Here is a 27,194-nt window from a genome sequence, read left to right on the forward strand (position 1 = left end):
CGGCGTTCTTATTTCCCTTCGAGACGTGACGTCTCTCAGTCGCTTTCTTCTTGTCCTCGGGGGTTTTCATCGCACTCTCATTATTTTCTTTTCTAATTTGTAGATTACATTAGTTTTTTTTCGTAAATATAGATAAATCTAAATCAAAGTTCATACATTTATCAGTGGAAAAGAAGAAATAAAATATACATTTTTATCGTTAGATTATGAGTATATTCGTTACTATCATGTATTCCTTTTATTATTTATTTACTTATTTCGTTTTAGAACAGAAGTATCCATCGACAGACATCCATAACACAAACATTGTAAGCAATATTAGCTATAAAATTGGATACATATCTTATCGTTTTACGAACTTTTCATGAAAATATTTTTTTTTTTTTTTTTCAGTAGAAACATCTTGAAGATAAAACAGTTTCCCGCGTCGAAGCATTAGGTGATGCAATATCCATATGTACCTACATTCACCGTATCGATTTTCTCAGGACTTCCGTATACTTCTTAAGAAATACAAATACAAATACAGTACACTTGATATTTACGTAGGAATAATTTAATTGATACGAATGAGAATACTTCAAATAGAATTGACTTATTCAACGTGATAGAGAACGTGTACTCGATCGAATTTTAGGAAAATCACATATAAGTTTTGAATATGCATAGCATTAGAATAATACGCTGCTAGTATATCACTTCCGGCAGGAATGTATCAATCCTTCCATCTTTATTCATCCCTCACACACTTCACTTTTATTTATATTTCACGAAGATTTCCATCGCACTATTAATGTTAATAAAAAATATTTGTGTCTAAACATATTTATGTCTAAATATATAACTATAGATTATTGTAATCAAGTTTTTATAAAATGATCGATAACATAATATTCTTTTCACAGACATTGGATCGATTTTTTTGATTACGAAAGAAATGTAACGAATCGATAGTCAGAAACATCGTGATCTTCCGGTGTTTATCCGGATGTTCACGATTTAATGAATTTCTCCTGAATCTCGCGTGAAGCATATACGTTGACGGGATTAGAAATACTGCGTGTTAACGCTTCAACGATGGAGTCTTCTTGGGGACACCCATTGGTAACATTGGCGTCGATATTTAATCTGATGATTGACAGTATAACGATTATTTTTTAAGTTCTATATCCTACGCCTATGAAATGACCGTTGCGAGTGCCCAGTGACTCACAACTTTTTATCCTCTTTTCGTTTAGATCGAATTTATCGTTAATTAATATCGTTAACTGATACGTACTAATTAATTTGTAACGTAGTCGTCAAATAATGTGTGTGATTTTGTTAGCTATATTTGTTAAGAATATCAATCATTTCGTATTTTTTTTTATTTTTCTTTTTTTCAATTTATCATCCTATTTTTTCATTTGAACATTGTTTGATTCATGCAGTTAATACGAGTAAAAAGTTATTGTTGTGAAGTATGTTTTGCGTTACGTAATTATACATATAAATTATACTAATTTAATCGTCTTTTCTTTTTTTAGTTTCGACATGGTAAAAGAAAAAGGTTGCAAACCACTGCATTGAGAACTTCCGTTACTCGTTTCTCCCCCTTTTATTCTTCTTCCGTGGCCGCAGGAGTATGCTTAGAATTATTTTGTTTAATGCCAAAAGAGTCGATCACCGCAAAGCTTATCATCAAACGAACAAGGTCCATAGCCTTTTGAAAAGTTATCTGTTTATGGTACAACGTAGTAAGAATAATGATTGAGAATAATCATCGTTTGTTACTTTTTATATTATATAAATGAGACTTATATAAATTTGAATTTTAATAGGAATTTTGAATTATCATAAAGATTTTCATTTGACTTTGCAAAAAAATGTTATCACTGAAACTGAATTAAAATAAAACGAAATCTTACGCACGTACTTACGTAAGTTGCAGATAAAAAACTACAAATTTGCAAGTTGAATGCTTTTCAAAGATACTTTATCTGTGTTTGCAAATTGGAGATGTAGAAATGAGGTAGATTTGTAGCATTTATCTGGTCTTTTCTGAACCGGATTATATTTTATAAACTTATGTAATTTAAAACTTACCAGTTTACTTAGTAGATTAGTTGACACGAAAAGATTTGACTAAGTAAATCTTGTAATTTCAGAGTATGCATATTTAAAGAAAATCTTTTTTTATTTCTTTTAAAAAATACTAATAATAATTCAATTACGTGTCAATTAAAAATAAATTAAACTTGGGAATGCAAAATGCAGTAATTTGAATAGAATGTTTCAGCAATATTCGAGTATTATTAAATTATTATTTTATTACTTTATAAAAAGTTGAAATTTTTAATCCTGCATGTTATTTGATTAAAGTTAATTTTAAGCTTGGACTGAAATACCGGCCGATCTTCTAATAGAATTGAGTTTAGAATAAAAATAGCACTCCTAAGTGAATCTTAGAAAAGATCTAGGCTGCGTTTTTTAAATACTTACGATATTTATCTAAATAATTAGAAACTATGACAAAATGCATCATAATTAATATTATTTTGATTAAAATCTTGTTATGATAAATTATATTAAATGAAGACACTTTTTTGAACATTTAACATGATTCAACATATATCGTTTTTTCAACGATAGAACGCCGATAGATTTTACTAATTTTAGAATAGAATATATTGAGCAATACATTTGCCTATATTTTCAATTTGATGTTGGTAAAGTTTTCATGATGAAAATGATTTATTTTCAATGATTTAGATATTTATCATATTAACAATTGTTATTTAATAATAATGAGTATTGTAATATATGAAAGTTGATTTTCTTGTACAGAATGTTCGTTCATTGAATTATTGTTCAGTATTTCAATTTATTAATTTATTAATAAAGTTTTGTACATTAAATGAATAGTAACAAATAATATGTAAAAATATGTATTTTGCAAGTGTTGATAATATTAATTTTTAGGTAAAACTGTGGCGCCATCTGCTCTAATATCCATGCACTACATCCTTTACGTGTACCGATAAGTTCAGTAACGTTCTGTCACTTAACCTGTGCGTTTGTTAGTTTGAATGGCTCGGAATAAATATTACTTCGAGGCCTGATTTCCATCAACGAAAATGAATAACATCGAAATTGAAGATTTTTATCATCACGACTTCACGACTGCTACAGAATGGGAAGTTTTTATTGCACGTTTGGAAGAAATTATGCACGAGTGGAAAATGTCTGACAAAAGAAATGGTTCACCTTTGAAATCCGGCGATTTTGTTAATTCTCAATGGAAAAACAATATGGAGAAAGTTCATTTTGCAGGTATGCTTTTAATTATTATATTCTTTTTTATATTTTTATACGATCTATAGTAGTGCTAAAACATAAACATTTGTTAACCTCTTTTACGGTGTATTATCTTTTTTTAATTCTCTACGTTATATTTTAGATGTTGAATTTACATTTAAGCACTTTAGACTTGTAATAGAGAATGATGAAACTATGAAAAGTTCATTGGAAGATGAGGATGATGAAAAAACTGAATGTCAAAAGGATATATTCAATTCTTCGAATGATTTTGCTCGTATAGATCAAGAACATTTAGAAATAGCATCTTATTATGGAATCAGAGAGTTTCTTGTTTTAGTGCCAGGAAAAAGAAATGCTATAATAGATGAGACACGTATGAAGATTTTATTAAGTTCTATTACAATTGCTGCTAATAATACAAATTGGTAATGGTATTCATTTGACATTAAACGTATAGCTCAATGATATTTTATTAATTCATTTCTGTATTTTAGCGAAGTACCCATCTTTGTACAGGTACAAGAATCATGGCAAAAAATGTATCTTGGTACAAGCGTGGGTAGAGGCAGCTCCGTTAATTTCGAGATGGTACATCTGAAAAAAATACCACCTCATTGCAAATATCTTACTGGTGTGTACATTTTCCAGTTTTATCTAATGGATTAATTTATATAGTGAATTACAACATGAACATTTTTTGTAGTAAGATGGATTATTAAATTATTATTTGTATAAGTTTTATTAAAGATGTATGCAATTGTTTTACAGATAAAGATTATTTGCAGGTTTACTTGCTGTATTCAAACAAAAAATCACAGAAGGCTGTGGAGTGAGGTTAGATCCAGTATTAGTTTCAGTGAGATTTTCGTATTTATTAAGGGATTGGACATGCAGTACTTGGACACAGCAACCTCCAGATTTTGATTTTATGCAAGGAGAGACACTTGGAGTAGCAGAATTAGGAAAGCTTCCATTTGGAGCAACTTTCGATCCTGTTGGGTAAGATAATTTTAGGTAGAGACATAGAAAAGTTTTTGTAGATGAATTTAAGGAAAGTAGTCCATTATTGAGTTTGATATGTGTTTAGGGAACTTCATTTATATACCACATGGCCGCAAATGTCAGAGCACGTCGTAGTAGATAGCGAAGGATTCACTGATTTAGAACCACAGTTAGCACCAGAGTGGTCAGTTCAAGTGACGATGGTACCGTCTCCAGCTTGTTTGCTTGGAGATTATTTAACAGATTTTCTACATTTGTGTAATGATCAGAGGGCTATGGTTGATTTGCTAGGTGAGAATGCCATGATTTTCGCCGATGATGAGAACAATTTGAGTGCTGCATTTAATATATTAAGCGAATCAAGAATTCCTACGATTTCTTCAGTCATTGGTAAAGGAAATACAAAAAAACCAAAGAACGTGGAAGGTCCAATTTCTGAAGAAATATTATTGCCTATATTATATTTTCTCTTCCCTGATACTGAAGATAATCCTGTAAGTATAGAATTTCATTGATTTTTTACTTGTTTTCGTGAAATAATATTTATATGAATTTCTTTAGAAAACACCGTACGGTGATATGAGCACGTATTACGAGGAGGAACAATGGAAAGGAGTAAAGACGTGCATAATTGACAGTCTAATATGGCGTCTTGCAGTTGTAGCCGCACATTGCACACATAATCTAGGAGGAGCCACAGCATTAGCTCAACTTTGGCACGAGTTCGTTCAGGAAATTAGATTTCGTAGAGAATCGGATATTCTTATACCAGGGTGAGTCATTTTATTGATTCGTCGAATGATTAGAAAAAATGATGGATTTTAATCTTTAATGAATTTCAGTGTGTTTTTAATTAATTGACGATAATGCACTTAACTTTCCAGCTTGTATATCTATAAATTCTATTTAAAAATATTTAACATTCGTTCAGGACAGAACGCTTGTTCCGTCGAATGCATTTCACCTCGCGATGCAGTCTCTTTGGGTATAAATACGTTCAGCGAATACTTATTCAAAACAAGATCATAGTTCGAATGAACCAATGAACAATTGTTTGGCTCGTTGGTACATATTACAAGTACCAAAGTCATACAATTTATAAAAATGATCGATACGATGATCTAAACAGTAGTTATCATTCGATTCGATCGGCCTTATTGCTAACTTAGTCTAGTATGAGTACGTTGTTGTACGTTGATGCATCAAATCACATAAAATCAAACGAACCGACTGAACACAAGTTTGTAAAATCGATGATCATACTGGCATCAGACCGCTTCTCGTAGTTGGATTACGTGTCATGTATATGTCCATGTCATGATCGGTCCAATTATTTTCATCGTAATTATTTAACGTATGCGTGGAATCAGCTAAACTATAGCGACTGCCAGGCCTTGGTGGATTTTGTTCCAAGGTACGATTACGTGATCTTGGGCGTTGTCTTCTCGAGGAAGCGTGAGAGGGCATGTGATTGTTGGTATAATTGCTGCGCGACATTCTATCGGAAGCTGCTGCTAACGATTGACGTGACTGACGTAACTCTAGAATCGAAAAATCACTCATTAATCCTTATTAATTTGACGTTAGAGGCGTACTATTTTTTTTATTAAATACCTGGTCTAGAATTTACGAGATTAGATCCTAAGGTTGTGTTAGCAAAATATCGTGTAGAGTTGTTAGAGAAGCTATGTTGTGATTGTCCATCGGCAACCGAACGTGTGGATACTTTACCACCGTAGTGGCCTGCTTGAGAACGAACGTCGTCGATACAAGAAGCTCTAGTAATCGAACCTAAAATTAGATATAACAAATGTATTAATTTTAGATCATTTATCACATCATAATTAGATAGAGTAAGTATATTCGTACCTTGTCGATCAACAGGAAAGATTCTAGGTCTTGGTATACTTCTGTTACTATAAGCTGATACTTGATCCCATTCCTTTTGAGCATTGTAAGCACTCAAGGTCGCCATAGAAGACAGAGGTCCTCCTGGACTTGGTGTTGGACCACCGGTTGAGCAACAATTAACTGGCAAGCCTGCTATAGGCCCGCCCATGTTAGTTTGATCGATACTATGAAGTGTGTGAAGTTTACGAGCTCTTCTTCTATTAGCAACCACAAAGATTATCACTGCAACTACTATAGTCGCACATATGGCTGCACTGGCAGCTATAGTGATTTTGTCCATGTTAGAAGTTGGTGAATTTTCTGTTCTGACTTCTCTGCATTGTTGATAGGGAACATTTGCTGGTGTGAGATTGGTCTCTTCCAACGAAACGACACATACTATGATGCATTCCTATAAAAGCGACCAAGATTTATTTTTATTCGTTTTGTATTCAAATCTAAATCTATATTCTACCTGATATGGTACGTTCTTTATTTTAAATTCACGTTCGCTAGCATCAAGAGGTGGAGCCTGCTCGAAACTGTCATCTCCAAATAATCGGTAAATCACGCGAAAACCTAAGCTCTTAGGTGCCTTTGTGTCCCAATAGATGATCACTGAGTTATCCTGTCTAAGTACGTCCTTCACTATGATATCTCTATCACTTGACTTAGCTTTGTAAAGAGGAGAGCCAAGAACCAAAGGAGGTCTTAGTTGATGTTGCTGAGGTTGATCCTGAACATGTCTAGGTGGACTTAGAGTAGTCCTCATTATAACTACATTTCCTGTTCGAGCTGCAGTTGGTCTGTTAGTCGTCGAAGTAAACATAGTAGATGTTTGAGGTGCTTCAGTGGTTTTTCTAAATTCCGTAGTTGAAAAGATCGTTGTTGTCGAAGGTGTAGTAGTTGATGTACTGGTTGTTTGGCTGAATATCTGTGGTCTTATCGTTGAGTGATGAGTAGCAACACCTAGATTATCACTTGGACCTGTCGGTTCTCTTGTATCGACACTTTCAACGGTGCCAATTCCAATAATTTCTGGCGTTCTTTCACATGTCATATCTAAAATGATCATCGTCCAGTTAGTAAAAAATCTTTTGGAGAACGATCAAGAAGATTTAGTTTTCTTACCGTTTATGTCGATGTTGTAAAAATTCTTTTCTTGTAATCTCTGTGGACTACCACAAAATGGTGGTTTACGTTCGCGGCTAGTTACTTGAAGATCCCTAGTCTTGATCCAATCGACGATCCAACGTAATTTGCAATCGCATACAAGAAATCTTCCTCCTAAGCTCAGTCCTCTCAGAGTACCATTTAATCTAGCTAATGCTCGTTCTGGTACAGTGGACAAAGGATTTCCATCGATAGCGAGAAGCGTTACCGATGGATTACCTTGAAAAGCATTTACCGGTAATTCCGTTATCAGATTGAATCCGATATCCAGTACCTGTAAAAAATGAATTATTAAAATCTTTGATAATAAGATCAGATTTTATCATCTATAAATTTCTACCCTAAGATCATGAATACTGTTGATCGCAGCAGTTGGAAAATCAGGGATGAGATTGTTTAATAAACTCAAAGAGCTTAAAGTATTTCTGACTCCATAGAAAGCATTTGGTCCGATATTTTGGATCAAGTTCCTCTCAAGGTTGAGACCAGTCAATGAGTCTAGTCCTTCGAATGCTTTGACACCAGCTGACCCAGGTAATTCATGTATACTGTTTTGAGATAGATCCAGAAAGGCTAGAGCTTTGAGACCTCTTAATGCTTCCGGTACTTTTTTTTGTCGAGTACCTTTAAGATTAAGATTTTTCAAACTCGCTTCTAAACCTCTAAAAGCGGCTGACGAGAGAGTGACTTCATTGTCGGATAATTTTAGAGTGACCAGTTTCAATCCAGCAAAGGCATCATCTGGAACTTTTGTAATCTTGTTCATCGATAGATCTAACACTGTAAGATTCTTCAAAGTCTTCAACGTATCAATAGGTATTTCTATCAGCTCGTTATCTTTCAGATTAAGACTTTTCAATGTATTTTCTTGGCCTTTGAATGCTTCAGGTTCAACTATCGAAATACGACAACCAGATAATTGTATATTATTGATTCTTAACGCTGAAAGAGATCCATTTTTTAAAGTACCAATGGTACTGTTATTAATGTAAAAGAGATCAACGGTGATCTTTGAAGCGTATCGCTTCATAGCCGAGAGTAGCTGACTGTAATCAACGATGTCGCATTGTACCGAAAGTTCTCTAGCAAGATTGTAGTCACAAATGCAGGAGTTTTCAAGTTCTGCGACGCTTTGAGCCCAAGGGCAGGCTGAGGTTGCATTCACGATGCATATCGTGCCTGTTAGAAGCAATAACGTCTTGATCGTAAGTGTATCTGAAAAAAAAAAAAAGAAAAAAATCATTAAAGATTTTTATCTATTTTTCGTAACAAATTTTACAGTGTAAAATAATTTTTTCGTTGACTACATTTTTGATAGACAGATAATTTAAATCATTGATTGAACTTTTTGCTAGATATATCTATGTCAAAAGTATATCAGGAGGAAAACGAGATATATTACATGTTCTACGATTGTAGAATCGTATAAAAATTCTAAGTTAGATCATCGCAAGTTGGTAAGACAGCTTTGGAAAATCGTTGGCGACGATGAAAACTGGACTCGTGCAGTCTTGAAAGGCTCGTAACGAAGCAGAGTCCATAGGGCATAGACCGAACCCGTTACGAGTCAATGGCCGGAGTATATGCGTGTTCTCGGTTCAATCTTCCTATCGATAGGACATGATAATCGTAAAAATTTATTTTTTCTTTTTTATGTCATCGAGAACTTTTAATGAAAATAAGATAGGTAGACTTACAGAGAATGTCGTGATTACAACGATTATGCATTTTTTAATGAATGAAATAGTTAAATGATTTGATTACAAGTGTTTCTAATTTTAAATTGATTTAATGAATTTATGATCTTTATAAATAGCAAAGAGAACCTGTTTGGAGAGTGTATATATTAAATATTAATTTTTATCCAATTTTTTTATATATATATATCAGAATTCGATAAAAATATATATATATCTCGGGTGAAAGTAATCCAGTTTGGTCTTTTGGCACGCGATCGCATTTAGATCATTCATAGCAATTAGAACGGTCGAAGATTTTCTTAGGACAGTTTCACTATCTCTCACCATTCTCACGTCTTCTTTCTCTCTCTTTACTTACGCAGAGCTAACTAGGAAAAGACCTAATTTCGATCTCTATCTTGTTTCTCTTCTTTTCGAGTTGCTTATTGCGTTATCAAGCAACGCAACACGGTTTCAAACTTCGTACTTACATACGTATATGGGGAGAAACAGAACATTTCTTCGTTACTGAAAATCATTGCAGCGTGTAAGGATCGCTCGTAATACGCTCGTCGGTTCTGGTTTACACGCATTCTGCCGATCTAGTTGTATCTTTATTTCTTTTTATTTCTTTATTTTTGTTATAACCCATTGAACAGTTTTTATTCATCTCATTTCCATTGCCACGACAAATGGTTAGAGTTGTAACTATTTCTTTTTTGTTTTAAATTAATTACTCATTTTAATTATTTTTTTAGTTTGTACGTTCGATATGTTAATTAATAAAAATATAAAGATGTCGATGATTCGTCTAAGATCTCCAAAAATTTGATTGAATTTCGACCAACGCAAAAATGATACTTTTTGTTATAATAATAAACTTTCTTGAACAGAGTCGGATCGACTGACAAAAGAAAATAAATTCACATGGAAAAGTAAAAAACGTCTGTGAGAATAACTAAGATACTTCCCGTTTCTAGTGCGATGGAGTTAGGCGATAGCTTTTAACCTGCTTTCGACTAGAACAATTCTTAGACACAGTAAGTCACCTACATTAAGCTCGAGCGTGTGCACATTCCTTGCATTCATGCACAATGAATGGAGCTATTTGGAACCTTTCACTCGTGCTTCACTTACGGAAGAAGAGCGACAATCTGTCCCAGTTGTCTCTCAGAATTATCATCACATCATAATATCTTATTTATTTTATATTTATAAGTAATCATTGAGAGAAATCTTATAATGCTAGACATTCCTCAGGATATTACGTCAAAAAAATTTCATTTGGGTGTTCGTTCGTGGATTATAGTTATTTAAAATTCAAGGTGAACGTGTTCATCGAAGAGAAATTCGAAATTTTGAACATCGCGATTGAAAGATAAATTTTAATTTTACTTGGAGAGTTTGAAAATAAAAAAAAAAAAAAAGAGAGAAAATAGAAATTTACTTCTACGTATTTGTTAACACGATCTAGAAAATGTTATTATGTATATACACATTAGGATTTCTCCGGAAATAGTTAGTATTTGAAAAATTGCTCTTCTCATCAGTTTGGATCTTCATAGCAAAAGCACAAGAGCTACTGGCTAAGTTAATTAATTACTTAAATCAAGTACCGTTGCAATACGGATCTTGGAATACTTGTTAACGAGAGCAGAATAAAAATTAGCTTAAATAACCGTAGATTATATTATAATCTACTCTCATACGAATTATATATATATATATCCGTCTTTGATTACTATACTCTCATTTTTAGATAGTAAAAAAAAAGAAAAGATTTTTTAAGAATAAATTGTTTTTAAATTTTCTTTATACATCTTTCTTTCTAAATAAATTCTAACGGATTGTACACGGCACGTTTTTATCGAAGCCGGATTTGTTCGTTAAATTAACCATCAAGATATTCATCTGTTACGCTCGTTAGCAGCAAACCAATCTTGATAGACACATCAATCGGTAATTCGCGTGTTAACATTATCAGAGTATGACCGGTTGAAGTTTTCTAGAGGTTGTGTTAGTGTCAGTGACCTTGGAAATATATAAGCGAAGGTATTTATCGAGATTAAAAAAGAAAAAGATATATATCATTATTAAAATATGTATTAATTCATTTTCTATTAACGATTATAGAAAGGAGACAGAAAATGAGTTCAACGAATTAAATATTAATTTTGAAAGAATCTTTCAAGTGTTGCATCATTTTCCGCACGAGATCACAAAGTAATGTTGATCACAAAATAAAATAAGAGATGATCGTATTACGTAGAATGTTATTGAACTTTCGGTATATGTGTGTGTGTATATACTATATCGAAAAGTGGTATATAATAATTGGCGGTATCATTAGTCTCATCCCATCTAGCGTAAAAAGAGGTATTAGACTGCGAAACAAAATATAATGATTCTTTCACGAGTAATTTGTAGTTATTTTATCATTGATCTTGTGAATTCTTTTTTATATATTCGAGGATCAAAGAGAGGAAAAGATATCATCGACGTTTAATAATCATGTTATTAAAAATATTCAAAAAAAAAAAAATAGAAGAAGAATGAAAGTGATGGAAATGTAGATTCTTACAATTAAGCGATTTCTAATGCAGTGTGATTAGGAACGATCTTAGAATTTATTCTTGTTTCGAAGTCTTTAGAATTTTCTATAGTTTGGAGATTAGATTGATTGAAATATACGCGTATAGTACACATGCACAGGGTGCAACTAACTTGCTTAGGAATCTAAGCCTTTCACTTTCGTTCTCTTTTGACTATTCGTCTCTCTCTCTCTCTTTCTTTCTTTCTCTCTTTCTCTTTTATTTTTCCTTCTTTCTTTCAACGCAAGATCGAAATGTATGATAAAGATTTCTGCTAGATGTACTAAGAGTATATTAGAATGAGTCGATATAGTGGTTCGATTAACTCTGATTTGTGGCTAACAATATTTATCTTTCCTTACAATCGACTCTCGCACAGTTCTCACGCTAATGTTCTGCTTTTGTTTTTTCTTTTCTATTTTTGTACTTCTATATACTTTTTTTAAGGATCTAACACATGCACTTATCACGTTCGTATTGTCCTGTTTCGTTCGAAATTAACTTATGACCTTCTCTCCATCTGTTTATGTTAATCATTTAAATGACATTAAAATAAATTCGAATAAATAAGAATTCTTGAAATTCTTGAACGGGATCTATGTGAGAGTAGTTCGATGAATATGTTAGAAGGTGTTGGTGAATCCTTGCATTGGTTGCGTAAATTCTCTTACGTCTACCATTCATCTCGAACGCTATACGAGAAAGTGGAAGAGATTTCTCGAGTCGAATCGAATTTTTAAATACTTCTTGCGAGTCCTCAGGAATAACGTATTACGTTTCTAGTTATTTCTTTTTTGTCAGTGCTATGATTTTATTTTTATTTTTTATTTTTTATTATTATTTTTTTAATCTCTGAGATAAATTCGTTCTCCTTCCAAGTAAATGCATTCATTCTTTTTTTTTTGTACATTCTTTCGTTCACGTTCATGATCACTTCTATACTTGGAAACGAACAATGGAGAAATTGCACCGTATACGTAAATAAAAAAAAAACGAATGAGGCATCGTCTTGTATGATAGTAATTTTTAAAAGAGAAATTTAATGATGAAAGAATAAAGAAAAAAGTTAAGAAGAGATTTGTATATATATATATGTATCTGTGTATAAGTTCTTTCAAAAACAGACAAATCAGAATATTGTGAGCAGCATTATACTACTTACATCCTGTGCGCTCATTCTTTTCATCTCGCATGCAATCCGCGTAAACTAATGGAATAAATTAATCTACGGAATTTCTTGCCTGTAGAATGAGTGGATTTCTAATCGCGTGCATTATCTTCATGACCGAACGAAAGACATTTTTTCTTTCTTTCTTTTTTCTCTTTTTTTATTTAAATCCTATACATGTTTTCAAATGTAGAAATCAGATACAAGTTGTGTGTCACGATCGTTTACTTAGATCCTTTTCTTTCGATAAGTAATTTAATTAGCTTGTGTTCTATCAGAGTATTCAGTAGATTCCTAATGAATGATTTATTTTTATCTTTTTTTAAGAAAATTTAATATAAACTATTTAGTATAATATAATTGAGCGTGCAATATGTACAATATTCCATAGACTGTCTTCTCTCTCGACCTACCAAACTTTCCATATGTTCGTAACGGTCCCAGCTTACCAATCGGCACAGTATGCTAACCGACTATCTAAGTACTGTTACCTGCTCCATCTCGAAAAACGCATACACGCGAGGAACGTGTTGGCAAACAAGGAACTCTTTTCATATGTGACGATCCTACCAACGTCGATATCTTAGCAAATACATTTATAAGAAGAAATTTCATGGCAAGAGAGAAATCAGTATCTTATGACTGTATGATAATAATTTTTTTAGCGATTAGAATAGAATTTCATTAATCTAATAAATTTTTTTCTAAACTAGTATATAATTTCAATGTTGTTGTTGTTGTTGTTGTTATTATTATTACTATTATTAATAGTAGTAGTAGTAGTAGTAGTAATAGTAGTAATTAATCTGTGCATATTTGATTACTAGACGTCTCTTGTTGTTATTAATATTGTTAATAGTTGATAATTTAGTCTCTCTCTCTCTCTCTTTCAATTATAATTAGAATTGATCATCGTTTTGCGAATAGTTTCTAAACTTGGTAGTATTATTCAGTAGGTTTCAAATATTCAAGTAGTATGTATATGTTTAAGTCATCGTAAGATGTAGCGCGGATGTGCATCAAAGTGGCTCATGAACAGAGTACACCATGCATGCAAATTAGTAACGAAGTCCTCGTTTTCTTTACCGTTTTGCGATTTATTCACGAAAAAAGAAAAAAAAATAGAATTATTTAAACATTTACTTATCTTATTTATTTACTTGTTAATAAATATATAAAATGGAACAGTATTGATTCGATTTGTTTGATCGAAATAACGAAATTGATATCGATCGAATTATTTTTTAGAAACAAATAACAATTTCAATTTCATTTTTTTGGAGTCAGAAAATTAATAAAAGTTACCTAAGCTAATAAATTATTCGAGATCGAAATAAAAAAAAAATGGGAAATGAGATAGGTCGCAAATCATTTTTAAAATAGAGATAACAATATCGATCGTTGTTCCAGTCGGTCTCGCTTCGTCGACACTCGCTTTTCTCTCGAGAATGTCTGGTAAATCGAGATATCGAACAGGTTTCAAAGTTCTCCGACAAATTCGAGTGTCTTGTTTCTACTATACGACACGATGCCGATGCCGTCGAATTCAACGATGCGAAACATTTATTTTCGCGCCAACGAACGTTTTCCGAATCGATGGAGAATCGATTGTCACTCTTCTTCTTTTTTTTCTTCTTTTTTTCTTTTTGATGTTAAATAGACCGAGATCGAATCAAGAATCGAAAATCGATTCGATAGAATAGTTTTTATTTAGATGCATTAGAAATATCTGAGACAAAATTTTTTCTTCGTTAGAAAAAATAATATCTAATTATTTATGTGAAACATTTTATTTTAAATATCGTTTATTTATGCATTATTATACAAGATGGGCCTGAAGTTCATAGATGATTTTATAAATCTATTCCTTTTTTATATACAATTTCTGATAACAATATTTGATATTTAATTTATGAACAAAATAGATTGCTTAGATTTATCACTAGGTGTGTTGACTTACATAAGTATAGATAAAACTCTTGCACATATAATTCTCTTTATTTCTCCATTTGCAATTCTTTTTTTTTCTCTTTTTTCATAAACTTGCATCATACTCGTAGAATCTAAGACTAATGCACTTGCACCCGTTATCTCGAACGAAACGGATTGGAAAGTGCTATAACGAATTGACGGATAGAAAACGTTCAATAATTTTAACAGAGTGTATGTTTTATTATCTTCAAAAATTATAGATGTAGAAAAAAAAAGAAAAAAGACATATTTGATTTGACATTATAAATTAGATTATAACTTCATTCGCATAAAAATCACGATTGGCCTAATACGGCTTTTTACAATACATTCTTAGAACATTTCGTAAGCATTACTGTGAAGAAGATGACGTTCGTTTCGTATTTCTCAAGCCTGTAGAAATTAATTACACAATACCAAATCGCAACACACATGCGAGTTCGTAATATAAAAGAAATGACACGTGAACGATTTTTTTGATCGTTCGTCAATAAAAATAGTCCTTAAAAATTGACAACGTTTACATTTTAACACCTTGAGTATTAGTTCATCATTACATTCTTAAATAAAATGTCTTTTTTTTTTCTTTTTAAACAAAATAAAAGTGTCTTCTCATAGCGCTAAATCTCGTTCTAATCATAAAAAGAGAAAATTTATCCATCAAAAAGATAACTTTTCCTTAGACAACATCGTTTTGAAATCGTTAATATATCTCTGTTTTATTAGAGAAAGAGAGACATACATTTATTAAATTCTAAAACAGTAGAGCTAAACATTAGTATCGAAAGTAGTCATATTAGATACCTTTTACGTTCCTCATCTTACGTTAATGAAAGGAACGTAAACCGGTTTATCATAACTGATATTATAAAAATTAGATTAAAAAAAAGGAATGTTAATAAGAAATGTATTTAGTGATATATGCGACAAAAAAAAAAAGAAAAAGAAATGATTTCCTTCGAAACTAGTACGGTACACAACGAAAGAGGATATTGCGAGGCAGGACACGAAATATCATTCGTCTCTTAAGTCCATTCATTTTGTTGTTCCACATATCTCTCTTTCTTTAGTCATTCGTGTGAGAAATCTGTGTCGATACTTCTTAACTCTAATAAGTATTGCTCTCGTATTCGTATTCATATTTGCTCGTTGGCATACAAAATCATGTGAATTAATAGGATATTCAGAATAAAAGAAAATAAATAAATCAATAAATAAACGATATTCTAAATAATCAAAATATCTCCCGACGTATAAATAATTATGATCTTTTTTCCTTTTTTTTGTTCTATCCTTTCACTCGCGAAAAAGTCTAATTATATGTTTTATTATGTTCTTTTATTTTGATGGTAACTCATGGGAGGATCATTGAACAATAGGAAAAATGTGGAGAGACGATGTTAATACAAAAATGAAGAGATTGAAATAAAAAGAAAGAGAAAGAAAGAAGGATGTAATGTAGTAGGGGAAGGGGTTAATTATAGGTTGAAAAAGTTGTCAAGTTAACAACGTAACTAGTATTCTTTGAGTGAACCGGAACTGTTAAACTTCACACCATAGATAAGATTGTATATGTATGCAATTGTTTTATTCCGGTGAAACGCTTCTTCCGGTTATATAAATGTTCTCGTGAATTATTTGGACGGTAGTTTGAGATAATCACGTGTGGAAATCATGCGTGAATTCGTTGCAATTAAATCGACTTCTTTGCTTTTGCTTATATAATGATAATTATGTAATCAAGTGAACAGTCATTAGAGAGATTAAGATTAAGATCGATCGATCTATCGAAATAGATCTCTGATTTTCGTTTTATTCGTAAAATAAAATTAAAATGAAAGGCTTATGATTTTATCTGAACTTTTTTTTCTAAATCTGATAGATAAATTATTTTCGTTATAATTTAGAGATTAAGTTCGATCTTAATCGTAAAAAAATATTTCTAATTTTGCACTTAATTCATTTTATAGATCGTTGAAAAGCGATTTCTTTTTCATCTTTTAAAAATTTAAAAAGATCTATCGATCGATTTGTCAACCTAATTATTTAGCTTATGCCCATGCATCCATCGGTATCCGTAATTACGTTGGTAGTCTCACGACGGAAGTTAAGAAGCGGTTCCGGAAATGAGAGCTCCGACGTTCTCGACTAACTCTGTTTCCTTCGGCCTTACCGAGATGTGGGTTAGCATTGGGTCATAGCAAAGTTCAAAGGATTCTTCACGATATCACCGTTTAAAATAGTAATATTCAAACTTAAAATTATTAGAGATCGACGGAATATTTTTTCTAAATTTTTAAGTCCAGTTTATTAGTGCAATACATTTTTTATTTTATTGTAAAAAGAATAACTGGTTGTAACTGTAGTTTGCGAACCACTGGATTTGCAGGAAGCTTTCGAATTAGAAAACAAATTTTCTTTTTTCTTATTTGACGTTGAATCGAGTTTCGATCGTAGAAAAACGTAACATCGAAAATTATTAGCTCGTGTTTAGTTTTTTATTCTCTTATCGAGTAAGCTTTTGCCGGTTGAACGTTCGATAAACTCTTCATCCCTTTCACGTTATTGTTTAACGTGAAATTCGACGAGTTCATAGAACGCAATAAATGTTAGAAATTTATTCTCAATCGATTATTATTAAGGATACGCAGAATATACGTTTAGATACGGTTATTTCCTTTCGATATCGTTGAAAGTAAAACGCGTATTGCGAATGTGATTTTGATTATTTTTCTTTTTATAAGTAATAACTATTTTGTGAGCCGGAACAAAAGAAAGTTATATTGCAGACTATGTTTTTTTAAAACGTATACGCAATAAAAGAAAAAGTGAAAGAATGTTAGAAGATATTAGAAATATAATAATGTCTTGAATAAAAATAAAGTATCTAGGAACTTTTGGCTCTCACCTTAGATTTCTTTATAATTATATTTAATAATATATTTATAAAAAAATAAGTTCTTTTAAATATAGATCTGTATAAAAATTTTTCTCTTCCTCTCTCTCTCTCTTTTTTTTCTTAAGCAAAATTATATTTTATAAAGTTTTTTGTTTATTCTAAATATTCAAAAGAGATATTGTTTAATATATAGAGAATGCATATCGAACGTTCCTCGTGGTTGCAATAAACTTAGAAAAATGAATTCCTGTACTTTCAACATTCACTTTTGCGGCTGATCAGCCGTACTATGCGAGAAACGCGACCGCAAAACGCAACCCTGGCCACACGAAGGGGGCGAGTACAACACCTTTCTAAACAAGATCTAATAAATTTTCTATTCTCGAATGAGAACTTAGAAGAATCATAGAAAGGAAAAAAAATGGTTGAAACAAACCACTAAAAGGCTACGATTACACCGCAAAGAAAACGTTCGATGACTGATCGATGTATAAACAAATTTATTTCTTTTTTATTATTACTATTATTATTATTATTATTATTATTATCGATCTCTCGAAACATATGACCGCAGTTCCATATTATTGAATTTTTCTATTTCCTTATTGTTATCACGATGAAATTAATATAACAATTTTTCTCTCCTCTAAATTCAATCGAGATGAAATTATAAAAATGATGTTAAATTATATCTAAATATATCTCAACAGAGTATCTATATCATTTGTTACATTATTGTATTATGTAAATTAAAAGAATGTACGTGCACAGGTGTTTTCAATCCAATGACGCGAAACTTTCACTAACACGACCGGTTGTTACTTTTTCATTCTTTAAACCATAAGCTGAGATTTAGATCATGATTTGATTCTTTTTAAGATGTTTTATATATCAACTTGTTTATTAATCGCAACGATTAGATCCTTAAAATTCTGACAAAAAATAAAATCGCAAATAAATTTCTCACATTTATCTTATAAATTTTAACAGTGTTCTAGTTTTTTTTTTCTTTCTTTTTTTTTAAGAAATATAGATGCAGAAAATAATATATATTAATGTAAGAATCGAAGCGGAAGAACTGCGGCACGGTCTGACGATCATACGAATATCTCGGACAAACGGATCACTTATCGCCATGCTCGTTGAATGTTTCACGTGCAAATCTTGAAAGATTTCTCTGCGATGATAGCTATAAGCACAATCTCAGCTGATCGTAAATCGTATTTCTTTATTTGAGTGTAAATCGAATTCTATGAAACACACGTCGTATAAAGATATTATCATTGTAAAAACCGATAGAGAATATATCTCGTTTCTATCATTGAAGACTTTGAATGTTAATAATTCGATAATTAGTGTAATCTTTTGGAGTCAAACAAATGTGTGATCAGGATACAGATCTTTTTTTATTTTTTATTTTTTTCGAACAAGACAATTTTTTTAATTTGTCAAAGTTTTAATCGAAAGAGACTAAAGAAACGATTCTATATGGCGTTTATTGTTCGAAAGGAAACATCGCATAGACTATAGAACGTTGGTACTGTCCCGTAGCATGGTTCAAGGACGGACGGTATAGACCGAAGACGATAGCCACAAGATACATGCGTGGGTGCATTAACCCTTCGAAGTTCATGGCAAAGTAGATAGAATGCCAATGTTTCCTTTACAATTTACACTAAATAACTTTCGACCAATCTTGATTATCTTTAATAAATCATTTTTCGATCTCAAGTCGATCGATTTTATTTTTATCCTATTAAACATTATAGATATATTTATAAAAATAGAAAACAAACAAAAGGAATTAGAAGAGATTCTAATAATCTTGAATTTTTCACATTACTCACTCATTTTCTCTTCGTTTTCCAATAAGTATCTTCGTTAAAGTTGTTATATACACATTTGTCTTCTTCTTTTTTTCTTCTTCACGAACTTCCTCCTCGATCCATGATGATCTAGATCAAAAATTGAATCCTCGAATATGGGTTAAGGTTCGCTCTCATGCAACTAGCACGGCGATACCTTCGACCTTCAAGGAATTGCATCCACATCGATGATAACAAATTAGAGAATTGAACTTGATATTGGTGAAGATATATTAAAACAAATGTCGATCTTTGATTGTTTGTTACACCTGCAACTTTTTGCACCTTCACTAGGTATATCTTAAAAAAAATCTTTTTTGTTAACGCACGTTAAATAGACACGACACAAAGTTTCCTTGTTTTTTCTTTGTTGTATTTATCGAAAAGACTGAGATCATATAAGAATAAAAAAAAATGAAGACTGACCGGTCCCTCACCGTTAACTTCTCCTTTCGAACTCACATTGGCATCGAGGTTTTGTACTCGACTGCGACAAGTCTTCCTCAGACTCTGTCCAGCCCCCCTAGAATCCTGTCTCCTGCCTGAACGAACGAACTGTTGGAGTAGGGTTGTCTAAAGGTAGGCATGGTAGGAGAGTACACCTTTCGAACGGAGAATTTCCTTCGAGTAAACCTGCTCGTGTAATCGTTCTCGAGGAAAGCGGAAGCAGTCCGCCGAAAGTGTATAAGCATCTTTTTTTTTGTATATTAAGATATATGTTACATGTATCTCAGATAAAACAGAAATTTATTAAATGGATAATATGTATATAATAAAAATAAATCATATGTAATGCCTTGAGCAAAACACATGATGAAATTTTGTAAGTAAACGTTTTTATAAAAATAGTTGTAACTTCATTTATTTATTTGGTAAATGTAATGTTAAAATTGTTAATTCAATTAATGATACAGTATTTGCGTACTTTTGCTAGAGATGAAGGAAAAGAAATTTTATATAATTATTGATATTTGAAATAATTTATTTGGGGAAATTTTTGTTAATCCATTTTATAATAAAAATAAGTGAGAATAAGTTATGTAAATGGAATAAATTTTCTTAAATAATACTGAGAACTCTAATCTTTCTCCTTTTGTGTTTCATAAAAGAAAAAGTGAAGAGGAAAGTTAGATTAGAATTTTCCCGTTGAAATAATTCATCAAGATTATCTTACAATGTGCTTACATTAGAAATTAGCATTAGATCTGATAGCAATTACGTGATTTGTATTACTCGTAATACGGTAATATGATAATGTAAATATGATTTAAAGAAAAGAAAGAAAGTTATAAATCGATTCTTTTTAACAAACGAAGTGTCCGACGAGACGAGAAAACCAGTTTCACCGTTAACTTTTGTCTTGCTCGAATCAACTTCGATACTTCGTTCATCTCGTGATAAAAAAAGTATTAAGAAGACTCGTCTTATATACGGTTCAGTGGATTAATGTTTCCCAAAAAATGTTCACAAAATTTTATTTTAACAAAAAACAAAATTGATATATACTCACTTTTTCATTTTTATTCGTTTAAATTGTTTCAGTATTGCTCCTGGTTTCCCAGACTCTGTTAGAACCTGTTTGTTACATCAAAAATTACAGGTACGCTGTCACTTCTTTTTTGTTTAGAATTTGTTAATGTATTATAATAATAATTTTATGATTACAGATGATGAATTGTTGTATTGAAAGAAAGAAATCTAGAGAAGATTCGATAAATAGATCTCAGAGTGTAGAATATGAAGATTTTGAAACAGGTATAATAATACTATGTTAATATATTAATAATAACATACGACTGGAGAAAGATATTTAAAGATATATTATCATTGTATTTAGATTTCTAAAAAAATATCATATTATTATTAATATGTATACATATTTATATTCGTAGAATCAGAAGAAGAAGAATTTTTTGAATGTACAAGTGAGGTACAAGCAGAAAATGTAGGAACAAATGCCCAAATAAAAGCGAAACATTTGTTATGGAACAAACCAGCTGGAAGATTAGCAAAACATCCTTCTTTAAGGTATAAACAAGTGAAATGTTTTAATTAATCTTCTGGTTAATTAATATTTTATTCGACAATAACGCGATAATATACTTAAATTTTTAGATTATTACAAACGGGAGATCCTCTTTATTTACCTGTAACGCAAGAACCTGTTCCAAAAACGGAAGACCAATTGGAAGAAGACGCTGAAGTAATGATGCAGCTGGGAACCGACAAATATGCGTCGGAAATGCGAGCTCGTATGATGAGCGCTTCGTTGCTTTCCGACATGGAATCTTTTAAGGTATATTGCTTGAATAAATATTTAAGGAATAGGTGATATTTAAATAACAGCTACGAGGAAAATAGAAAATATTTGAAAGAAATTTAAAATTGTAAAGAGTTTATTTACTTTAAGTTTCTAATCACAATTCAGTTTCTAATTTAAAAGATTAACAAAAGCGAATAAAGCGTATAATAAATAAAATATATGATAATATATTTTATGTAAATAGGCAGCAAATCCAGGTGCAATATTAGAAGACTTTATTAGATGGTATTCTCCTCGAGATTGGATAGAAGATAAAGGAACCAATGATTGGGGTCAACCAAATGGTCAGCTAACACGTCTTAAACATATATATGACATATTTGATATATATATATATATATATATATATATATATATATATATATATATATATATATATATATGTAAACGTACACACACACAAAAGTTTTCTAAACATATATTTAAAAAAAGAACTCGCACTAGTATTATTCCTGATGAATTATATGATAAAAAAATATGTAGGTCATCTCTCACCAAGAATGTTAATTCCTGAGAATGCATGGTCAACGACTTGGGCATCGGCGCAACCAGTACCAGCTCATCGTCAAAAACGATTATTCGATGACACGAGAGAAGCTGAAAAAGTTCTTCATTTTCTAAGCTCAAGAAGACTCGGTCAAGTCGCACGACTTCTTTTACCATCCTTAACGCACGCTGCACTTTATACTTTAAATTTACAAAAGCAAGAGGCTCTACCAAATTTGCCAGATGTTGCACAGAGTATATTAAACAAATTGCAATACGTTACAAAACCACTACATCAGAAATTACAGCTTTACGAAGTGAGTCTCAAAGGTTAATTAGATTTCTTTATTGTTATATTGATAATCTAATTTTTCTTTTTTTTTTTTTCCCCCAAGGAGATAACACGTGATATCGAAGGTGTAGAAGCTTTAGTCGCACAGGTCAACTCTTTGCAATTGAAATTAGGTGGAAGTGACGATTCTAAAGAATTTACATCATTTTTGATAGAATTAATGAGAGGAAAAGAAGTGTTTGTACCAGATGGGCCAAGAGGGAACATTGGCGCTCGTATAATGACAATGTTCCGAGATGCTCAGAAAGTATGACGCGTTTCATATTTTTATATAATCGTTTACGAATGACTTTAACAAAAATTAATCAATAAAATAAATGATTGGATAATTTTATAGGCCGTACATATGATGACCTCTGTAGGTACGAGTCACGAAGCGGATACAAATGGAGATAGTAAATACAAATCATTCCCAGAACCATCTTGGAAGGAATTTATATTACGGGCAATAACGCCAAGACCTTCAGTGGCTTCAACGTCGCAGCCACAAAGGATGTATGCGTGCCTTAATCGAGATTCCATTCGTTTAGCTGGCTCATTTTCTGAAGATACTGTATTTTTATAGTTCATAATTGAGGTAATTTAATTATAGGATTTGATATATTATTTAAATATAGATAGTATAAAATTTTTCTAATGCTTAATGCGCGTTATATATTGTTTACAACAATGAATCTTATTTGTTCATACTTTAGATACATTTTTTGTTCGTCGATATAGTTAATGTTCATATATAGTTTTAGGAAAGATAAAGTTGTAATATACGATATTGTTATATACAACGAGTTTATTGCAATATTTTTTACAAAGTTTATATTTGTTACTTTTTATACAAACTTTCAGCTGTCTAATGAATCATGTGTTTTTCTTTTTATTTAAAAAAAATAATTAGTATAATAGATACTATGTACATATATATTAACACATAACATATCGTTGAATATATTCGTTTAAGTACATATAGACAACGTATGCGTAGTATATTGTATATACGTGTTTTGTAGTACATATATAATTATTAAATAATAACTATATTTATTCTAATAAAAATATAGTCTTTTCCAGTTTTGGTTTTGCAAAAAGGAAACTTTGAACAACATCATCAATTTCTTCCAAAGCTAATTGAGCATGTAGACGTAGAACTGGATCTTTATCAGTATCCCTTAAATGTTTTAAACTACGATATAAAATAAGCAAATCTTTGCTAAGATCAGTTAAAACATGCTTTCCTAGACCACGAAGTAAAAGAGTGATGACTAGGACTGCTGCTCGACGACATTCAAGTGCTTTGTCAGTTTCTAAGATACAATTAATGCAGTAGAGTACCTAAAAATTTGCAAAAATTATTTTCGATTATTTCACATAATTCATATATTTTTATATTCCAAAAATAATAGAATTTACTTTATTTACAAATATTACCTCTATGATAATATTTCCAAGACGAAAACCCAATACTTTACAAAGCTCTCCAAGACAAGAAAGACTTGATGCACGTACTAATGGATCCGGATCACGCGTAGCACATAAAAATCCATTAATAAGTATATTTTTATGTGTCAAAGTCATTTCATCTGCAAAAGAATACAGTTACTATTTTCGTTCAAGTCATATAAAAAGATATATAGATATTCTTACCTAATCCTCTTGTTGTTTTTACTAGTATTTCACCAAGTTTTATTCTATTTTCTACAGAAATATCTCCACTTGTAATTCTTTGAGGCATATCAATATACTCTTGAACTAATGTTTCTATTACTATTTGAGGATATGTTATAGCCAAAGAACACATACCATTTATTGCAGCAAGATAAATAAAAGAATCTTCGTGTTTTAAATTTTCCTATAGCATAATGAGAATCTAAGTACATATATATATAGTTATTACAGAACATAAAAAAGACAAGAGATAATAAACTCACTTGAAATAGACGTAAAAGAATTCCTTTTCTTGCAACAGCAAATGGATCCTTTGTCTCAATTAGTTTTGTCAGAGTTATGATCCCGTGAGCACGTACTGGAAGTAGTGGATCTGATAAATCTCGAATAGCTTCTTCAAATTTATTATACTTTTTATAATCTATAGATAAATCTTCATAATGTATTTGATTAGATTGCTGTTTGCATTCAATGAATTGAACTACTTCCTTCATCAGTACTACCAATTGTGATGGCATTGTAGAGTTATTAATTTGTTCTTTCAGAAATTTTGCAAATGATTCAAAGTATGTTCGATTTAATACTTTGCCTTCAGAACTTAGAATCATTTTGATTAACATTAAACTAATGTATATAACTTCATGATCATCGTTTTCAATATTATTTTGATTTTCAACTACTTTCTCGTTAAATAAAGATTTGATGAAATTTAACAATGGTTCTGGATTCTTCAATTGTGCTTCTTGAACAACAGATTTATTTGCCAAATGTGACAGAAGTTTAATAGCAGCTAATTGCTTTTCAACACGTTCTATTATATCATGAGATGTTTCCAATGTATTATTGCAGGACCAATTCGTAGAACTTGATAGTGATTTCAACAAACAGGAGAATAAATTAGTAATAAGTGCTTCATTAACAGATATTAAGTCAAACAAACTATCTGCAAGTTCTTCATATGCTAAACTCTTTATGGTTCCAATAATTTCAAGTCCACCATTAGATCCAAATTGTATGGATATATATTGTCCAAAATTTTCTTTTGTATTATGTCCAAGGAATGCAGAAAAAAGATCATGTTGCAAATTTTCTTCTTGTAGAAGCTTCAATAATAATTGTCTCACTTTGTTTCTTAATAAGCAAGTACTAGATCTTATTTTGTTATGAATACAAAATAATGGAATAGCTATCACTGATATAAGTTTGTGAGGCAAAGTTTTAAATTTTGCCTCTGTTGGTGCAAAACAAGTCATAAGATTTTCAATACACGTGTTCAGTTCACATTCAGGTACTATTATTTCTGTTTTTTTCTCATGATCCAAGCTTCTCATTAATAAAGGCTTCATTATAATATTAATTATATTTTTTTCACAAATATCAGGGTTACTTTCATAAAGAGCTATTATACAGCTATTAGCTATTATAGAATAATGATTAATCTGTTTTAATGTTAAAAGATCCAGAAGCTAAAACAAATATATATATTACTAGACAAACAATAATATTACTGAATCAACAATTTACAGAAGTATTATATAATTATTTACCTGTGGACATATAGCTTCATAATACTTATTTTTATCCACTTCATGTGATGTAGCAATTAATCTAGCCAGTGTATCTAACTTATTCCAATCAGTTCCAAAATCTAATGTATCGTTGCACAAGGTAGTAATTAATGATACAATTCCATTAGATTGTTGAATTTTTTCAATTAAATGTTTTCTAGTTATTCTGCGAATCCATATTGGTGCTTTTTTAATTCCCAGAATAATCATCAATTCCTTCATAATCATATATTGTGGACAATTATCAAATAAAGTTAGTAATTTAGATAAAAATTGTTTTTGGTCATTCTGTAATTTTTTGTATAAATCAACAGTCATCATAAATTGTTCTTCATTCATTTCATTTTGTTGTTTCAAAGGTAATTGTTCTTCATTAGGTTTTGTTAAAGGTGCATATGATAATTGTAGCAATGCTGCAATTAATGGACCAAGTTGAGAAAGAACAGCTGGCCGTAAAAGACTTCCATTGTAATATTCAATAAGAGAATGACTTGACAAACATAATCTCTCATATTTCTGTAAAATAGATGTCTTTTCCTCCATTACTTTCGAAGCTCTAGGACATAGCTTTTTCATATCAATACCAATTCCAGGTAACAAGCATGGTATAATTCCTATTGATACTATTAACTCTATTGCAATTTTAAACGTATGATATTGTTGAACACTAATACAGTTGTCATGATTGATTTCATCTATTGTCTGAATTTTTTTTAATACATAAGTAATAGTTTGAATATATTTGTACCTATAGTGTAAAAAAATTCATATATATTTTTCTTAGCTCATATAATAAAGTGATAAAATTTATAATACTTATATACATACCTTATATCTGCATAATCATTTGCACTATTGTTCTTACCAGATATTGTACATTTATCATCTTTTGATAAAAGAGGAAGTGTCTTGTCCAAAATTTGTTCCAATTTATTTTCAAAATCATTGGCTTCTACATAACGCATGATATATATATTTTAAACATAAATTTCAATGATACACTATAGAAAAAAATTTTTATCAGTATGCAATATATTTACCAGTTTTATCTGTTGTTAATTTGTACAATATTTGAGAGTAATCAATTTCTTTTGATTCTTCCATTGTTTAATTTAATATTCAAATTTATCATAGTTTTCGTTCCACCACAAATAAATATTTTTATATTCTACATTAATCTTTTATAAATTATAATGTTACAAAAAAAAGGTTAATGTAAATAAGCGCATTGCAGAATACATTCGCTTACTTTCGTTATATTGCCGCTA

General features: G+C 30.9%; 3 protein-coding genes and 1 long non-coding RNA gene across 7 annotated transcripts; 2 read left to right on the top strand and 2 right to left on the bottom strand.

Annotated features, from left to right (window-relative positions):
* Positions 1-955: 955 nt before the first annotated feature.
* Positions 956-24,631, top strand: LOC127070839 (rab3 GTPase-activating protein catalytic subunit). Of its 3 annotated transcripts, XM_051009344.1 has the most exons (17): positions 956-1,104; positions 1,527-1,693; positions 2,962-3,312; positions 3,440-3,725; positions 3,795-3,931; positions 4,086-4,299; positions 4,388-4,796; positions 4,864-5,075; positions 21,081-21,138; positions 21,206-21,293; positions 21,431-21,566; positions 21,654-21,834; positions 22,046-22,145; positions 22,345-22,664; positions 22,743-22,946; positions 23,037-23,276; positions 23,755-24,631. In XM_051009344.1, exons 3-16 carry the CDS (start codon positions 3,117-3,119, stop codon positions 23,262-23,264), a joined length of 2,769 nt encoding a protein of 922 aa, XP_050865301.1. In that variant the 5' UTR covers positions 956-1,104; positions 1,527-1,693; positions 2,962-3,116; the 3' UTR covers positions 23,265-23,276; positions 23,755-24,631. The 3 variants fall into 3 exon arrangements, with proteins under 3 accessions (XP_050865301.1, XP_050865300.1, XP_050865302.1); XM_051009343.1 differs by lacking the exon at positions 23,755-24,631 and having other exon boundaries at positions 23,037-23,515; XM_051009345.1 differs by lacking the exons at positions 956-1,104; positions 1,527-1,693; positions 2,962-3,312; positions 23,755-24,631 and having other exon boundaries at positions 3,593-3,725; positions 3,817-3,931; positions 23,037-23,515.
* Positions 5,070-20,020, bottom strand: LOC127070840 (uncharacterized). 2 transcript variants are annotated; one of them, XM_051009347.1, is made up of 7 exons: positions 19,521-20,020; positions 7,706-8,580; positions 7,324-7,639; positions 6,668-7,254; positions 6,172-6,604; positions 5,917-6,093; positions 5,070-5,843 (listed from the first exon to the last, which is right to left on the bottom strand). In XM_051009347.1, exons 1-7 carry the CDS (start codon positions 19,522-19,524, stop codon positions 5,560-5,562), a joined length of 2,676 nt encoding a protein of 891 aa, XP_050865304.1. In that variant the 5' UTR covers positions 19,525-20,020; the 3' UTR covers positions 5,070-5,559. The 2 variants fall into 2 exon arrangements, with proteins under 2 accessions (XP_050865304.1, XP_050865303.1); XM_051009346.1 differs by having other exon boundaries at positions 5,917-6,604.
* On the top strand, positions 7,762-18,654 carry LOC127070850 (uncharacterized). The gene is made up of 2 exons (XR_007784713.1): positions 7,762-7,899; positions 8,075-18,654. It is a non-coding gene; the product is annotated as an uncharacterized LOC127070850 (long non-coding RNA).
* LOC127070838 (transport and Golgi organization protein 6 homolog) lies at positions 23,658-27,171 on the bottom strand. Its single transcript, XM_051009342.1, has 7 exons — positions 26,967-27,171; positions 26,755-26,878; positions 25,906-26,674; positions 24,622-25,824; positions 24,338-24,542; positions 24,122-24,273; positions 23,658-24,025 (listed from the first exon to the last, which is right to left on the bottom strand). The coding sequence occupies exons 1-7, from the start codon at positions 27,028-27,030 to the stop codon at positions 23,735-23,737; spliced, it is 2,808 nt and encodes a 935-aa protein (XP_050865299.1). The 5' UTR covers positions 27,031-27,171; the 3' UTR covers positions 23,658-23,734.
* Between the last annotated feature and the right edge of the window lie 23 nt (positions 27,172-27,194).

The sequence above is a fragment of the Vespula vulgaris genome, chromosome 19 (assembly GCF_905475345.1).
Source record: "Vespula vulgaris chromosome 19, iyVesVulg1.1, whole genome shotgun sequence".
Classification (NCBI taxonomy): Eukaryota; Metazoa; Arthropoda; class Insecta; order Hymenoptera; family Vespidae; genus Vespula; species Vespula vulgaris.

Coding starts and splice junctions, on each gene's coding strand:
- LOC127070839 (XM_051009344.1), top strand. CDS start 3,117: ATGAATAACATCGAAATTGAAGATTTTTATCATCACGACTTCACGACT. Junction 3,313..3,439: donor GGAGAAAGTTCATTTTGCAG/GTATGCTTTTAA, acceptor GTTATATTTTAG/ATGTTGAATTTACATTTAAG. Junction 3,932..4,085: donor TCATTGCAAATATCTTACTG/GTGTGTACATTT, acceptor GATTATTTGCAG/GTTTACTTGCTGTATTCAAA.
- LOC127070838 (XM_051009342.1), bottom strand. CDS start 27,030: ATGGAAGAATCAAAAGAAATTGATTACTCTCAAATATTGTACAAATTA. Junction 26,879..26,966: donor ATTAACAACAGATAAAACTG/GTAAATATATTG, acceptor TGCGTTATGTAG/AAGCCAATGATTTTGAAAAT. Junction 24,543..24,621: donor TTCTTTTACGTCTATTTCAA/GTGAGTTTATTA, acceptor ATTATGCTATAG/GAAAATTTAAAACACGAAGA.
- LOC127070840 (XM_051009346.1), bottom strand. Junction 7,255..7,323: donor TTACAACATCGACATAAACG/GTAAGAAAACTA, acceptor TGATCATTTTAG/ATATGACATGTGAAAGAACG. Junction 5,844..5,916: donor TCTCGTAAATTCTAGACCAG/GTATTTAATAAA, acceptor TTTCGATTCTAG/AGTTACGTCAGTCACGTCAA.